Raw genomic sequence first — 13,873 nt, forward strand, 5'->3', positions numbered from 1 at the left:
AACAAATAAATAAATAAAAATAAAAATAAATAAATATATATATACATATATAGGAAAAACTTTAATTAGAAAACATTTACAAATATAAGTATAAATAAACATATGCACATATAAGTGATGTTGTCATGGTTTAATCACCTTTGTAAATGGAGTAATCAGTGTATGTCGGGAAGCCCATAAAGCTCATGGATTCTCTTTTTTGGGGTTTTTTTTTTTTTTTTTTTTTTGAGACAGGGTCTCACTATGTAGTTGAGACTTACCTGGAACTCACTATGTAGCCCAGGCTGGTCTCGAACTCACAGCAATCCTCCTGCCTCAGCCTCCCGAGTGCTGGGATTACAGACGTGCACCACCACCCCCAGCTCTTATGGATTCTCTTGAGATCCAACCTTCTCCTTGCCTTGCTGTAATGAAGTCAGCTTTGACGCCTCTACTCTGCTTTCATCTTCCATTCTTGAGAGAGTTTGTGACTTTAGGGGCTCCCACACTGCAAGAAGAGAGCTACAGGAGGCCAAGGTCTAGGAAAAGAGATTAGGGTTTTCAGGGGTGAGAGAGAAAGAGACAGACAGAGAGGGACTTGAGAACAGGGCTGATGCTTGAGATATTGAATGGAAGGAACATAATTTTATTTTTATATTTGTTCCCTTTCTTCTTGTGTAAGTAGCACTGTGTGACTTAAATGTCTCTCTCATGAGACTTGAGAAATACAAGAGTTATTTTTTCATTACTTTCCAAGTGTAGCATATTCCTGATCCATAACTGAACTGTGTGGCTTGAACATTTTTACTTACCACGAATGAAAAAAATCTGAGCTTTTATGCCTAATTAGCATTTATTAACAACTAGATGCATGCAAATTCAATATTTAATTCAACATGTATTTGTCCTATCATTCAGAGTTGGTCTATTGTTTATGAAAAATTACACCAAATGAATTTATTCCTTTGCATCTTTGAACGAAAGAAGAATGTTTCGGGTTAAGTAAATATGCTGAGTTTCACAAATGAAAATTTAAAAAGTGTTCGGTGGTCAGATAAGAGTGTGAATCACTGATTTAGAGTTTCATTTGATCTCTGCAGCTGTGTTTCCCCAATGACAGTCAACTGAGCACACCAGTTTAGCTAGCTATATGTGGGTGTCTCTAAGTGCTAGCATAATTGTCACATTATCCTGACCATCTGCAGACATTATTTTCAATTGTTCAGTTATCCCTCTGTTTTAGAAAGTTTACCACTCATAGTAAAGTACATGGAGGAAGAAAAATTAATCTTATACAATTCTTTCAGAGAATTCATTGCATGAAACTAGCGTAATCTTGATATCAAAACTCAAAGAAGAAAAATAAAAGAAAATTAAGTATCATTCTCAGTCCTTGACACAGATGCTATAATTGTAAGTCAGATGTCGGCAAACTGGATCCAAAAATGTCTAGTGAATACAGTAGCAGGACTCAACTGCTTTTTCCACTTTCTTTTTCTCAGAATAAAGAATTGCTTTAACAGTTAAATGCTTCAGCATTTTGTCCATTTCAAGGAAAAAATATTTTTGAAGTGTACAGAAAAAGTGTTTAATGAAAGTCAACATTCATTCCTAGGAAAAATTATTAGCGAACTAAAGATAGAGAAGAATTCTTTAATCTGGTTAAAGAGCATTTACAGCGGATCATGGTGGCACACGCCTGTCATCCTAGCACTAAGGAGATTGAAACAAAGGATTGCCACAAGTTTGAGGCCAGCCTCTCACACACAGTGAGTTCAAGGCCAGCCTGAACTACATCGTGAGACCCTGTGTCAAAAAGAAAAATTAACAAAAAAAAAACCTATAAAAAATATCATGCTAAATATTGAAACACTGAAAATTTTTCCTTTCTTAAAAAAAAACAAAAACACTAGACGAAAATGTTACTACCACCGTGTCAAGCCAACTTTGCAGCCTGTTTTAAATAAGGATTAAAAAATAAATGATATAAATACAAGAAATAAAGATGTAATACTTTCATTATTCATTTATAGTAAATTTGTATATGCATATAAGCATAAAGTGTGTGTAACAAATTAGCTCAAATCTTGTGGCTTAAAACATACATTTATTGTGCATAGTTTCTGTGGGCTACAAGCCAAAGTCAGTAAGGCTCTCTGTGCCTGTTCCATCTGACTCAGATGCTTTGCTTTGGAATTCAAGGCCCTTGTCCAAGCCTACTCAGGTTGTTGGCAGAAGTCAGTTTCTTGCGGTTGAAGGACTGAGGTTCTCAGCTGCTGGAAGCTGGCCCTCTCTGTAGGACATTCCTGATTAGCCTACTTGTTTTCTAAGGGCCCCGTGAGTAACTTCTCCTTCAGTAGGAGCCTTGTCTTGTCCTTGATTTTCAAAGGCTTAGATCAAACCCACCTAGAATAAACTCCATTTTGATGGACTCTACATCCATGAATTGGAGACCTCACATGATATCTGCAAAGTCTCTTCAGCTTTGCCAGGGAACTTACAGGATTCCCTGTACATGACTGTGGAGTGACAGTCTATCATCCCCACAGGCCCTGCCACACCCTGGGGACAGACACAGAGTACGGCAGGTACCACAGGAGCCATCTTAGAGCAATTCCCTACACAAAATGCAATTAGTTTTGAATTAATATGTGTTTAGCTGGCTAGGTGCATAAAAAATTTATACACAAAGTATTTTGTACTTACAGTATTAGAAACAGAGCTAGAAGAAAAATTAAAAGAGGTGATTTAAAATAGCATTTAAAAGTAAGCCATTAGTAGTATGACAACAATTAGATGATCTCTATGGAGAAAACTATGAAAATTTAATAAAGGGCATTAAACAGTGTACCTTTAAATTTGTGCAGTATATTCTTAATAGATTGGGAAACTCTATACTGTATTGTTAAAATGTCAGCTTTTGTATAATCAGTGTAATACTAAAAAATTCCATTAGCTTTTGTTTTTAGGATTGGCTGATATCAGACAATTCTAGAATATGTATGGAAAAATAGAGAAACAAGAATACCTAAGAAATTCATTAAATAGATAAACAAAGGGGGACTTTTTTCTTTCACAGATTTCAAAATACTGTAAAATGTACTAATTAAAACAGTATGGGATAAATACAGAGAAGAAAAATAGTCTAATGAAACAAAATAGAAAACTCTAAAATCACACATGATGGACTCGGTAGTACAGCAGGACAACTAGGGAAAATGAAGATAATTTCTTATATGTTTCTCAGACAACTGAGACCTCTGTGAAAAAAAATTATTGAATTCCCACCCTACACTATATAAAAAATTTTAAGGAGTGTAAAGCCCTAAAAATCAAAGGCAAAATGGATTTCTTTTAGAGGATGATAGGAAAAATACACTGTGATTTTACATTAGCAAGTTTCTACAAAATTGTAGGTAAATATATAAGAATATTTATTAGTGTTCTTGGCCTCTTCCCATTAGATAGCCATAATATTCTTATACCCCTCAAATTCTGACAGTCAGAATGGTTCCAGACATAACCAAAGGTCCCCTGGCAGAGGTAAGGTTATCGCCTACCCTCTGTTGAGAACTACTGGTACAGTATTTCCTGATGAAAATCTCTATGAACACGAAAGAAGATGTTAATCTTGCACAACAGCTAAGATGGTTTGACATGAACCTACCATCTTCTAACAAAAGTAAAAAGTTGAAGGGTATTTGAATATTTTTTCCCGAGAGCAATTTCGGCTGTTCTTCCAAATCTAGGGTTTGAGGTTACTCCTATTCCTTGCCCAGTGAGAGTTTCTGAGGCCACTAGTTTACAGAGGGGGATTTTTTAATCACCTTAAATGATTTGATGAAAAGTCTCTATTTTTGCATGACATAAAATGAAATCAATAAAGTAAAGCAAACCTCTTAAAACTAGCCTATAATTTCTGGTTCTTTGGTAAGAAAAAAAGCATCTTTATCGCATTGTATCTCTGGTGTAAGAAAATGAAAATGTAAATAGGAACTAAAATGTATGATAGAAAATGTGAAGTAAGAAAAAAAATGTTCAAAAGAAAGGGGGAACTGGAGAGGGGTGGTGGAGGAAGGAAGGAAAAAGAAAAAATGAGAAAAGAAAAAATGGAAAAAGGGCTTTTGTAATTAAGGAAGGGGAAGAAGAATTGAAAGGAGGGGAGGGGAATTGGAAAATAATCAAGATACATCATATAAAGTTACAAATTTCCTATATGAATGTGATCATTATGTAAATTCAAATTGAACAAATAAAATTAAAAATGACCCCCCCAAAAAAAAAAAAGTTAGCTGGGCCAGGTGTGGTGGCATATGCTTGTAACACCAGCCCTTAGGAGGCAAGAGGATTGATGTGAGTTTGAGGTCAGCCTGGGTTACATAGTGAGTTCAAGGCCACCCTGAACTATACAGTGAGACTCTGTATCAAAAAGCAACAAAAGAATTAGATAAGCTTATTTTAAAGTTGTTAAACCAAACCTTTATATATTTCAGTCCATTTCACCAAGTTTAGCTTTATTTATTTTTTCATTGTGTGACATTTCTAGAATCTTTTTATGGCTTCATTATTTCATGTGTAATTGAGGAGACTTTGCTCTTTAGATGAACATAAAATTAGTCTCCAAAATTTTTTCAAGAGCATTTTAATTTGTCATCAGTGGACTAGAATTTTATTTTTCAGTGAATCCGGCAAATTATTTAAAGGTATAGACGAAATATGTGTAGGGTGGGGGATTTAGCTCAGTGGTTCTGCTACCTTCCTTGAAAGCACAAGGTCCTGAGTTCAATCCCTGGTACCAAAAAAAAAAAAAAAAAAGATATAGGTGTATTTATTTATTTGTGTGTGTGTATGTGTGTTTTCATAGGTGTTTATACTGATCTATTTCTCTATTTGCTTTTTTTGTAGCACTCACTGTTTTATTTCAATTCTATAGTAGATTTTGATGCGTGAGAGAACCAAGACCTACAACAGTGCTCCTTGTCAAAAATCTTATTGGCTAGTTATAGCATTCAACTTTGATACAGTTTTAGAAATGAAAAAGATCTTCATTAAATTTCAGACAGCATTGCATTAGACTTATAATGGGAGAATTGATCTCGATGCCAAACAAGGTTCTATATGTTTTATCCTATATCTTTTACGTCTTTATAAATTTTTAAATAATATTTTTTTTCTATTGGATGGAATCTTTGCCTATGTTACATTTTAAAATTACTTCCTACTGGTGTAAAGAAAAGGAAATGATTTGTATACATATCACTTATATGCAGCTGCTGCTTCCCTGGGCTTACTTTTTACTTCTTAAAAAATTAGTCAGTTTTCTTTCATCAAGACATGGTCCTAGTGTTATTTCTCAAAGACCTACAAGGCTCCTTCTGGATTTGTTTCTAGTAATTACTCACGGTCCACTTCATCTCATTTCCATCCGTTATGGCTTCTTCTACCATTTGTTCTAGGACATATTACTGTGCCCTGTTTAAATTCTTCCTTCTACCTCTTGTTCCTATAAGGCATTTAGCAAATCTGTTTGTGTAATTAAATTCCTTTACTATTATTACTTTGTAGGCTAATTTTACAGCATTGCTTAACTTATTTAATATTTCCATACCAGTTTCACAATCCTCAACAGGGAAATTGTTATATATTATTATTGTTTCTATACAATTATAAAGTTTTTGTTATCTGAATGTAATCTTATCTCTCCTTCACTAGCCTCTTAACATTAAGTTTTAAATTGACAATTATATCAAAGTCTTTGGATGGTATATGGATTAAAAGTTTCTACCATCAGGATATAAAATTTTATCTCTCTTGAAAATTGTTTCCTTACATACTTTGTTCAAGGGAGTACATTTCAAGAATACAATAGGTCTGCTCTGATACTTCCTTCCTTACATAAGTTTTACCATATTATTTTGAATCTTTTTGAACACTGTTAATGAAAATTCTGTGAAGTCCTATGAGTACTTAAATACCAATGTTAAACTATTTGGTTGCCCAAGGGCTTGAGAACAATTCTCTCCTGTTCCTCTTGCCAAAACAAGCATCTCAGAGACTAATTGCAAAAGATGAAAGGGAAGTGGTAGTTTCTATTCTCTTCTGTGGAAATTTCACCCTTGTTCCTCCCCCAGATACCCAAGCTATTACTGACTAAGCCATCAGAAGAAGATGGTAGATCAGTCAGAACAGGCTAGGTGATGCTTCAGTGACAATTCCAAATTTCAGTGGCTTTTTGTTAGATGAAAGAGGGCCTTCATTAGTCCTGCTCCTTGCTAGTCTAGGCTAGCTTTTGTCCTTGTATGACCAGAGACAGGAGTAACACACCAAGACTTCTTTTTTTCTAGTAATAGGGATCAAACCTACTCCCCCTGCTCTTTTCTAAAACCTTTTGTTCTGAGACAAGGTCTCTCTAAATTACTGATTTGTTTAAGCTGTAACTGAACTTGCAATCCTTTTGCCTGAGCCTCTCAAGGTGCTATTATTACATGTATTCAACACCACACCTGGTTTCTCAAACTTCTCAATGGAGGTTTTAAGAAGCAGTGCAGCTTCTATATCCTGAGAACTCTTGCTGTGGAGAAAGTAAGTAGAACCATGCTTGAGGAACTCCAAGCTAGCCTCATGGGAAGCCTGAAAGATAAGAAAGATACCTGATCAGTCCCCAGTCATCAAGTGGCACACGTGAGTACAATAACCTTCAACTCTTGCCTTAGCATCCAGGTATCTGTCATCAGATGAAGGAACACAATGTAAGAAAAGAAAAAGGAAAGCTCCCTTTAGCCTATCAAATCCCTGAAACATGAGAGATGAGCTTTGGGATGGTTGATTATGCAGCAATGGCTAATCTGAATAGTATTTCATTAAAATTTATATTGTCCTCATGTGAAGTCCACTGAGAGTCCAGGGAACCATCCATCCAGAGCACCAGTTCTCCATGAGGCAGCTCAGCAATTCAAACTACTGTGGTCTTGTGGACTCCTAGAAGATAAAATTTTCTTTATAATTTCTATGGCAGGAAAAGAAGGAAACACCAGAGCATCTTTGACCAGTGATTCGATGGTTCATTAAACCTAGACAAGACATACATATCCTTTTTGCTTGTATACCATTGGCCAGAACTATTCACACTGGTGTGCCTAACTCCATAAGGATATAGAAGTATACTTCTTCATGGCCTGGGAAAGAGAAGGAATTGGATATACATCTATTACATTCCTCCCTCTCTTACAGTATCACTTTACCAAGGTCCAAGAAATTTCCCTACCTATCAGGACCCACATTTTTGTATAGCCTTTGCTGCCTCACAGGACCAGCATGGAAAACTACTGTTTCTCTCAGACCAGATACCAGTCTTCTAGAAACTGTAATAAATCCATACTTTCAATATTAAAATGATGTGTAAAAAAATTACTCCAAAATTTTGTGGTTTAAAACAACAACACTGATTATCTCACAGTTTCTATGAATAGAGAAAACAGCTAAATTAAATCTTCTCACTTTGGGTCACACATCAGGCTCAGTCATCTCAAGAAAGAGCCACTTCTAGAACCAATATAGTGAAAATGGCCATACTTCCAAAACTGCTATGTAGATTCAGTGCAATCCCAATTGAAATTCCAACAGCATACTTCACAGAACTAGAAAACAATCTACCTATCAGGACCCACATTTTTGTATAGCCTTTGCTGCCTCACAGGACCAGCATGGAAAACTACTGTTTCTCTCAGACCAGATACCAGTCTTCTAGAAACTGTAATAAATCCATACTTTCAATATTAAAATGATGTGTAAAAAAATTACTCCAAAATTTTGTGGTTTAAAACAACAACACTGATTATCTCACAGTTTCTATGAATAGAGAAAACAGCTAAATTAAATCTTCTCACTTTGGGTCACACATCAGGCTCAGTCATCTCAAGAAAGAGCCACTTCTAGAACCAATATAGTGAAAATGGCCATACTTCCAAAACTGCTATGTAGATTCAGTGCAATCCCAATTGAAATTCCAACAGCATACTTCACAGAACTTGAGAAAACAATCCAAAAATTCATTTGGAGTCAGAAGAGACCTACAATAACAAAAGCAATTTTAGGCCTCAAAGATGAGGTAGGGTATCAAAATCCCCCACTTGAAACTATATTTCAAAGATACTGTGATAAAAACAGCATGGTACTGGCAAAGAAATAGACCCAAGGATCAGTGAAACACATGAGAAGATACAGAAACAACTCCAGACACACCCAGCCACCACATCTTCAAAAAAGGAACCAAACACTCTCATTGGAGAAAAGGTAGCCTCTTTAATAACTGGTGCTGAAAAAATTGGGTTTCAATTTGCCAAAGATTAAAACTAGACCTATATCTCTAATCATGTATTAAAGCAAAATCAAAATGGACTAAAGATCAAAATATTAAAACAGAAACACTAAACCAGCTGGAAGAGAGATTAGATAGAACTCTTGAAGACAATAATGTAGGAAAAGATTTCATGAAAAAAACTCAGTCACATGTGAACTAGCACAAAGAATCAACAGTAAAATCTCATCTTATTAAAAAGCTTTTGCACAGCAAGAGAAACCACCAACAGCATGAAGAGACAACCCACAAATTGGGAAAAATTTTTTTACCAGATATTCCTCAGAAAAAGGTCTACTATCTAGAATATATAACAATTTAAAAAAAAAAATCAAACCTCCTAAATTTGAAGGCCCAATCCAAAAATGGGCATCTGAAATGAATAGACATTTCTTAGAGATGAAGAAATAGTAAATAAATATATAAAAAAATGTTCAACATTGCTGGTCATTCCAGGGATGCAAATGAAAACAACACTGAGATTCCACCTCACTCCAGGAAGAATGGCTGCTATAATGCTATCAATCAATAACAAATGCTGGTAGGGCTATGGCCAAAAAAAGGATCTCTTCTCCACTTTTGGTGGGAGTGCAGGGTGGTGCAACCACTGTGGAAATCAGAACAGAGATACTTCAAAACCTAGGATTAGAGTTCCCATTTGACCCAGCTATTCCCCTGCTGGGTATTTTCTAAAAAAATTAAAACAATCATACCACAGTGATATATGTGCACCCATGTTTATAGTGGCACAGTTTGTAATAGCTAAAACTTGGAAACAGCCCAACTGCCCATCAACTGGAGACTGGATAAAGAAAATGTGTTTTGTTTTGTCTTGTTTGTATAAAATGGAGTACTACTCAGCCATAATGAATGAGAAATTAAGAGACATTTATAGCTAAGTGGATGCACATTGAGGTGATACTCAAGAGAAATAAATAAGACACACATGTGTAAATACCAAACAGTTTCTCTGGTGTGAGAAACTTGAAAGTATAAATTAGTATCAAAATGTATAATCGATAATGTGAAATAGGAAGAAAAGGTGCAAAGGGGAAGGGGAAGTAGGAGGAGTAGGAAAAAGAAAAGAAGGGAAACGAATAAATATGAGAAAAGGAAAATACAGGAAACAAAGTCTTTGTAAATAGACAAGACAGTGGAACCACTGAGCTAAATCCCCAGCCCTAATCTTTGTAAATAGGGAGGGGAGTACAGGGAAGGGTAGGAGAATGGGGAAAAAATAAGATACATTATGTGAAGGTATAAATTCCCAATAATAAATGTCATCATATTGTATACCTAAAATGTACAAATAAACTTAATGAAATTAAAAAAGAAAGAAAGAGCCACTTCTAGGATATTCACATTGTCTTCCCCGAGACTTAGTTCTTGGCAAGTTGCTAGTGAGGCCTCAGATCTTCATAAAATGTTGGCTCATGGCCTCCTTAAGTTCCTTATCATTTGAAATTCTCCATACAGAATCTCAAAGTGCATCACCAAGAGGGGAGTTTCCAGCAAGCTGGAAATCCTAGGTTTTTGGTAAACTTACTATAGAATATTCCATCACTTTTATCATATTCTATATCACTGGGCCCACAGCACAGTCAAGAGGAAACAATTCCACAAGGTCGGGAGCATCACTAGATGGGAATCTTGGAGACCATGCCAGAAGCTGCCTACCCTAAGTACTGCTATTTGGTGGGTATTTTTCATTTAGGAGACACAATGATACATAAGGTAAAGACCTCAGCCTTGAAGAATTTCTACTAAGGATTGGAGAACCCGAGGAGAGAGGGTGTTCACTAAATGAATTATGTTAAATATGAAAGGGGTGTGGTAGAGTTACACAGAGGAGCTATTGGACCAAAGAAGACACAGCAGCTCACTCTGCATGGGCGATTGGAGGTACAACATGAGCTACATGATAGAGGCTGCATAATGACTCACTAGGTAACTATTATAAACAGAACGAAGAAGCGAAGAGGCGTAAAAGTTCACTGTCCTAGGGAATGGGAATTGCTTTGTGCTACTGGATCATAGGGCTCTGTGGGAATGATGGAGGGGAAAGTGGGTGAAATTGAAGCTGGATATTATAGAACACTGTTATGTTATGCTAAGTGAATATGGCTTTAGGGAAAACAGTTCTCTAGAAGCCTCAAGGGATATTGCTGCTTCCAAAGAATAACTTTTTTGGAGTCATGCCATGCACGTGGAATTATACTTGCATCATCTTCACTGCCACCTTTTGGAGCAGGTCCTACCATTTCTTACATTTAACTAGATGCTTGGTGGAAACTAGTTTTAGCCCCAGATCATATTGTTACAGAAGGAATAGTCAAATGACACACAGGCAGCAGAATGGAAGTAAAATAAAAGTTTACTCCATCCAGGGGGACTGATCGATTCCCCACTGGGTTACAACTCCTTCTTTTTATAGGGTTTTACAGCCTTGATCTCATTCAGTTGGTTACATTGCATTTTCACAGTTCACATTGCTGATATTCTAAACATAGTGGTGACACACTTGAATTTCAACCCAGATGCAGTTCTTGTTAGGGGAGGTTACCTTTAAGAGTTATCTATTCTAGCCAAGGGGAAGGGAGCATGTTTGGCTAATAAAGCTAACAATGATTCTTTTCATTTTCAAAACTTTTTAGGGAGACTAGAGGTCTCAGGTGCTGGTTAATTCTGAACTAAACAGAGCTAAGGGCAAATTTATCTTACATTGTGACATTTCCTCGTAAGACTTGAATGAGCTAAAGTGACTCCATGCTAATAGGCCAGAGACTGTGCTTCTTCCTATGCTAATTGCTAACTTGGTTAACAGCCCGCCCAGGGACAAATGGTATGACTAAAGGTGACCATAGAACATTTCCTGCATAAGATAAGCAGTGTGTTCGGAATCTTGTCCTCTGGTAGTTCTGTAAATGCCCTGACCTATGTTTGAACTTTTTTGTTTAGAAAAACCCTAAAAAAAAGACCTCAGCCCCTGAGCAGTTCCCTCTCTGAGCTACCTGGCTCTGGGAGTGCCCTCTGGCCAGACTAATAAAGGTCTGTTTACCATCTAACCTGGTGTGTTCCTTTTGTTCCTCCGTGGAGCTCAGGGAGCCTCTCTGGGTTTTAGGACCCAGCATCATGGAGGCCTTTTCGGCTGTTCACACTCCGCTCCATGGAGTAGAAGTGAGACTTTGAATCTTACATCCTAAGTTTTTTGCTATGAGTTTTCCCTATCATTATGTCCCAAAAGTGTCAGGGCCAAGATGACATCATGGTGTGATAACTGCTCCTTTTCTCAGTTCTGTGCCTTTCCCTGTTCCTACCATAAAGTGTCTCTCATACATGTTTGCTGAATTGTTTCCCATCATCTTCCTCTGTCCTCTGTCTCAAGGCAATTCTTTTTTTTTTTTTTTTTTTTTTTTGGTACCGGGGATTGAACTCAGGTCCTTGTGCTTGCAAGGCAGGCCACCAAACCGCTGAGCTAAATCCCCAGTCCTCAAGGCAATTCTTGAACTCACAATTTGTGTTACAAAAAGTAAATGCTTCGGTGATGAGTTTTTGTGTCTCAGAGGCTTTTTCTCTTTTCCTCATTTTGAAATGTGGCAACACATACAAACGTAGGTATGATAGGAAAACAAATTTAGCTTTAATTACACTGACCCTTTGGATCAGTGTTTACTAGAGAAGCAGATATAACGAAATATATGAATATACACGAAATTAAAGATTGCCTTGCCATGGCCACTCAGAATCAGGTGTGGAAGACTGCAAAAGGTCTGTCTGCACATGGGAATTAAAGGATCCAGGGGAAGGCCTGAGGCTCGGAGGCTGAATGGTGAGCACCAAAAGGCTGACAGGTATTTGCTGGAAAGCTGGAGGTCCATGCTAGAGGCTATAGAGTCTGTGCTGAAAGCCAGGAGAGGACATCCAGGGTGAAAGCAAAGATTGGAGCTCCTCTGAAGGTAACAGAAGCAATCCTTCCTTCTTCATTTCCCTTTTCTAGCATTCTAGGGATACTACTCCTCCCTAGGGTGGGTCTTCCATACTCAGAACTATACTGAGCAAATTTAGTTGGGGGTAATTTACTCAAGTTGACACATCAATCAACTGTCACACCCTTGTATTATTACTCTTACTTCATCCATTTTCCTTCTACTCGCCATACTGTATTTCTGGAGCAGTTTAAAGCTAATTCTAAACATCATTATTTCATCTATAAATAACTTTTCTTTCTTTCTTTTTTTTTTTTTTTTTTGGTTTTTTGAGACAGGGTCTCACTATGTAGTTGAGACTGCTCTGGAAATCCCTGTAGACCAGGCTGGTTTTGAACTCGCAGTGATCCTCCTTGCCTCAGCCTCTCAAGGGCTGGGATTACAGACGTGTGCCACCACGCCCAGCTTCATCTATGAATATTTTATGATAAACAAGAATGACTAAAATATGGATATTATATTCAACATAATTTGTAGTAAATTACTAATAGCAGATGCTATTTTACTCATCACATACCCTATACAAAAAAGCTGCATTCAAAAGAATGATAGATTTCCTGTTTGTGATTTCTTTTATAAACACAGTAAAGTGTTCTCCATTGACTTTGTAGCGTTGATGTAAAGCCATAATAGTCTTAATGACATTCAGTGACATTTTTTCTAAATTCCAATAGTTTGTAAATTCTTGTGTTATATTTTGACGGTAAGAGCTAGGTCTGCATAGTTTTATCAAATACTAATTAAAAGCTAATTCAAACAAGATCTGTCAAAGCAAAATTAACTATCTTACCAATCGGAGATTGATCTCATATGTCCTTAGTATTCTCAGTTGTAAAGCTGTCTGTTTTAAACACAGGCCAGAAACTACGTATTTTTCAGGATATATAACCACACAATTGAGTTTTAAGCTCCGCGCATGAAATAAATGTTTATAAAGCACACGTTGAAAAAGCTCACCCACTGTCTTCTAATTGTAACCAGTTTTCAGTACATTCAAGGTGCAGTGGACCCACGGTACAGATTCATCTAATATTCACGTGGAAAGAGATGTGGAAACCATTTAAGGCTACTTTCATTTTAGATCGGACAAAACTCTAGCTAAAGAAGCAGGAGGTCCATTTTATTCCAATTGGTAATATTATTTATTGCCTCATTTTTTACCTATCTCGTGTTTTAAAATTTCTGTAACATTATTTTTGTAAGAAAGTAACAATCATTATGACCGATTAGGTGGCGACGCTTTCTTTGAGGTACACATCAGGAGCGCATCGACATCTTTCTCTTCTCTTTCAGAGGAGCTCACCAGGACTCTCCATTTTTCACTTACTCTCCGTCTACGGAGTCATTTTTGACACCACTGAAGAGGGGATGGATTTAAAAATTACGAGCCACATTTCTTCTCTTTGGCAAAAGGGACACGCTTCAAAACCTATCCCTCTTCACGGCCTGAGAGCCCGCAGCGTACGCTTTAATTTAAACATTGGCTCATCTGTTTATTTTCAGTTTGGCTGTCAGTAGAAAGGGCGGCCGTTGCCGTGGCAACCGACACCCC

General features: G+C 36.9%; 1 protein-coding gene across 1 annotated transcript in view; it reads left to right on the forward strand.

The window, feature by feature from the left end:
• The first annotated feature begins 3,486 nt into the window (after positions 1 to 3,486).
• Positions 3,487 to 13,873, forward strand: part of Tmx4 (thioredoxin related transmembrane protein 4) — a 50,663-nt gene continuing 40,276 nt past the window's right edge. Inside the window, exons 1-2 of the mRNA XM_010638010.2 lie at positions 3,487 to 3,522; positions 13,615 to 13,782. Coding sequence (XP_010636312.1) covers positions 3,487 to 3,522; positions 13,615 to 13,782 — 204 coding nt within the window. The remainder of the gene's footprint in view (positions 3,523 to 13,614; positions 13,783 to 13,873) is intronic.

Source organism: Fukomys damarensis, unplaced genomic scaffold (assembly GCF_012274545.1).
Source record: "Fukomys damarensis isolate Sample0158 unplaced genomic scaffold, DMR_v1.0_HiC HiC_scaffold_7, whole genome shotgun sequence".
Taxonomy (NCBI): Eukaryota; Metazoa; Chordata; class Mammalia; order Rodentia; family Bathyergidae; genus Fukomys; species Fukomys damarensis.